Here is a 2,342-nt window from a genome sequence, read left to right as displayed (position 1 = left end):
TGTCATATTGTATTACGAATAGAAATTTTAATGTAGAATTATAATACATATAGGAAAGTAGAAAACAATATATTCTATTAGCAATTGTATTACACTATTTTATAATATTAGAATAAAAATTTTAACCTAGAATTATACTACGAATAGAAAAGTAGAAAACAATATATTTTTATTAGAAAGAGAGATTTTTTAGAAATTAGGCGGAGAGTTAATGTTCAGGATTTTGTTTTTATATATAGTATAGAAGTATAGATTAGAATAGGTATTATATTACACTATTTTATAATATTCGAATATGAATTTTAACCTAAAATTATAGTACGAATAGAAAAGTAGAAAAAACAATATATTTTTATTAGAAAGAGAGATTTTTTAGGAATTCGGCGGAAGTTAAAGTTCAACATGTTGGTCCCGGTAGGGTCAAAAGAGAGTCTAGAGGGGGGGGGGGGGTGAATAGACTCTAATCGGTTCTTTTTCAAAGCGACTCCTTTCGGAGATATGCTCAGCGGAAATTGTGTTTTATTTTAAATATTCTTTGCACACTTTCGTTATAGTGAAGACTTAGCGTTTGGTCGATATGATATGCAATGCACGAAAGTAAGAGCTGAATGTAAAGAGATATGGAGAGAGAGATTTTTATAATGGTTCGGCTGTTAACGAAGCCTACTCCACTCTTCTTCCACAACTCGTGAAAGGGTTTGCACTATCACTCCTAGTACAAATTACTTCAAGCTGGCTTCCTTGATCACTAAGCCGGACAGCCACTTGAAAGGTTTTTCAACTCCTCGAGTTTACTCCGCCAGGTTGAAGCTTGTCTTGACGTTTGGATTGATCTTCACCAGCCATTAAGCATAAGTCATTTGTTCCTTCTTCTTGGATGAATAGACACAGAAGACCTTTCTCATCTCCCGAACTTTCGCTCTCTGAATTTGAGCTTGAGGAGCTTGTTTCGGGTAGAGTTTCTTCGACTGGTTCATTTTCCAACATTGCATTTCTTCTTCTCTCGTGTTGTGAGCTTGTTGATTCTTGTTTTCCAATTCTCTTGCTAGATTCAACAGCCTCTTTTGGTGTATTTGTGTTTGTCTCCTGGTCCTGATCTTTGCGGACTATGGGGTGAGGGCAATTTGCTTTGAAATGCCCCGGTTTTTTACAGTTGTAGCAAAGCACTTGTGAATCCATCATTTCTTGTTTTGACGGTTGAGGAGATCTTTCGTTTCGCCTTCGGTTTGACGATCGTTGTTGGTCTTGGAAGTTGTTTTTCATCATGAACCTTTTCATCTTTCGCACAAACAACGCATATTGTTCATCAGATAAAAATTCACTAGGGTTAAAATTCGACCTGTTTGACGTTGACGTTTGTTGACCAGCAACCAAGGCTATATTTCTTGTTTCGGATTCCTCAGATTCTTTGGGTTCATGCTCGAACTCGTACGCCTTAAGATCACAAAAGATCTTGCTTGTACTGGTTGTCTTCATGTCTCTATGGTCTCTCATGGCTGTTACTTTCATCTTCCATGGTTTTGGATGCCCTCAAAGTATCTTTAGATTCTTTTCCTTTTCAGTCGGCTCCTTTCTGAGATCCGAAAGATCACCCATGAGTTTTCTGAATCTGAGCTCAATGTCGGTGATGGCTTCATTTGGCATCATTTTGAAGTCTTCAAACTTCTTCATGGATACGGTAAGCTTGTTATCCTTCTCCTGTTCATCTCTCTCACCTAGACTCATGAGAGTATCCCAGATTTGTTTTGCTGTGGTGCATTTTCGTACTTTCTGGAATAGTGAGTCATCTAAAGACTTAAAGAGAATGTCTCGTGCAACATTGTCGAGATTTGCTCTTGTCTTCTCGTCTGAAGTATGTTGTGATTTTGGCTTAGGTATCATGGTTTCTGGATCTGCTCCTTGAGCAGCTTTCTGTGTGTTTACCATCATCACAACAATAGGACCTCCACTTATCAGATCCCACATTTCATCATAAATGGCCGAGAGATGTGCCTGCTTTCTCACTTTCCAATCATCAAATTTTGAGAGATTAAAGGCAACAGGCCTAGAACGGTTAGCATGATCTCTTTCCATTTTTCTTTTTGAAAAACAGCTAAATTTATATGAGTTTTGCAAAAGGGATCTACCAGGCAGTAAAGCAAAAACTTTTACCGTACAAGGTAACCGCTCTTATACCACTTGTTGGTCCCGGTAGGGTCGAAAGAGAGTCTAGAGAGGGGGGGGGGGGAGGGGTGAATAGACTCTAATCTATTCTTTTTCAAAGCGACTCCTTTCAGAGATATACACAGCAGAAATTGTGTTTTATTTTAAATATTCTTTGCACAGTTTCCTTATAGTAAAGA

The 2,342-nt window shown here is 37.8% G+C and overlaps 1 protein-coding gene across 1 annotated transcript; it reads right to left on the bottom strand.

Annotated features, from left to right (window-relative positions):
- Nucleotides 1-1,530: 1,530 nt before the first annotated feature.
- LOC109167432 lies at nt 1,531-2,073 on the bottom strand. Its single transcript, XM_019316446.1, has one exon. The coding sequence runs from the start codon at nt 2,071-2,073 to the stop codon at nt 1,531-1,533; it is 543 nt and encodes a 180-aa protein (XP_019171991.1).
- Between the last annotated feature and the right edge of the window lie 269 nt (nt 2,074-2,342).

The sequence above is a fragment of the Ipomoea nil genome, unplaced genomic scaffold (assembly GCF_001879475.1).
Source record: "Ipomoea nil cultivar Tokyo-kokei standard unplaced genomic scaffold, Asagao_1.1 scaffold3162, whole genome shotgun sequence".
Lineage (NCBI taxonomy): Eukaryota > Viridiplantae > Streptophyta > Magnoliopsida > Solanales > Convolvulaceae > Ipomoea > Ipomoea nil.
The sequence above is the reverse complement of the archived record's forward strand: the minus strand, read 5'-3'. Positions and strand labels throughout refer to the sequence as shown.

What these genes read in the sequence shown, in the direction of transcription:
- LOC109167432 (XM_019316446.1), bottom strand. Translation starts at nt 2,073, where the DNA reads ATGGAAAGAGATCATGCTAACCGTTCTAGGCCTGTTGCCTTTAATCTC.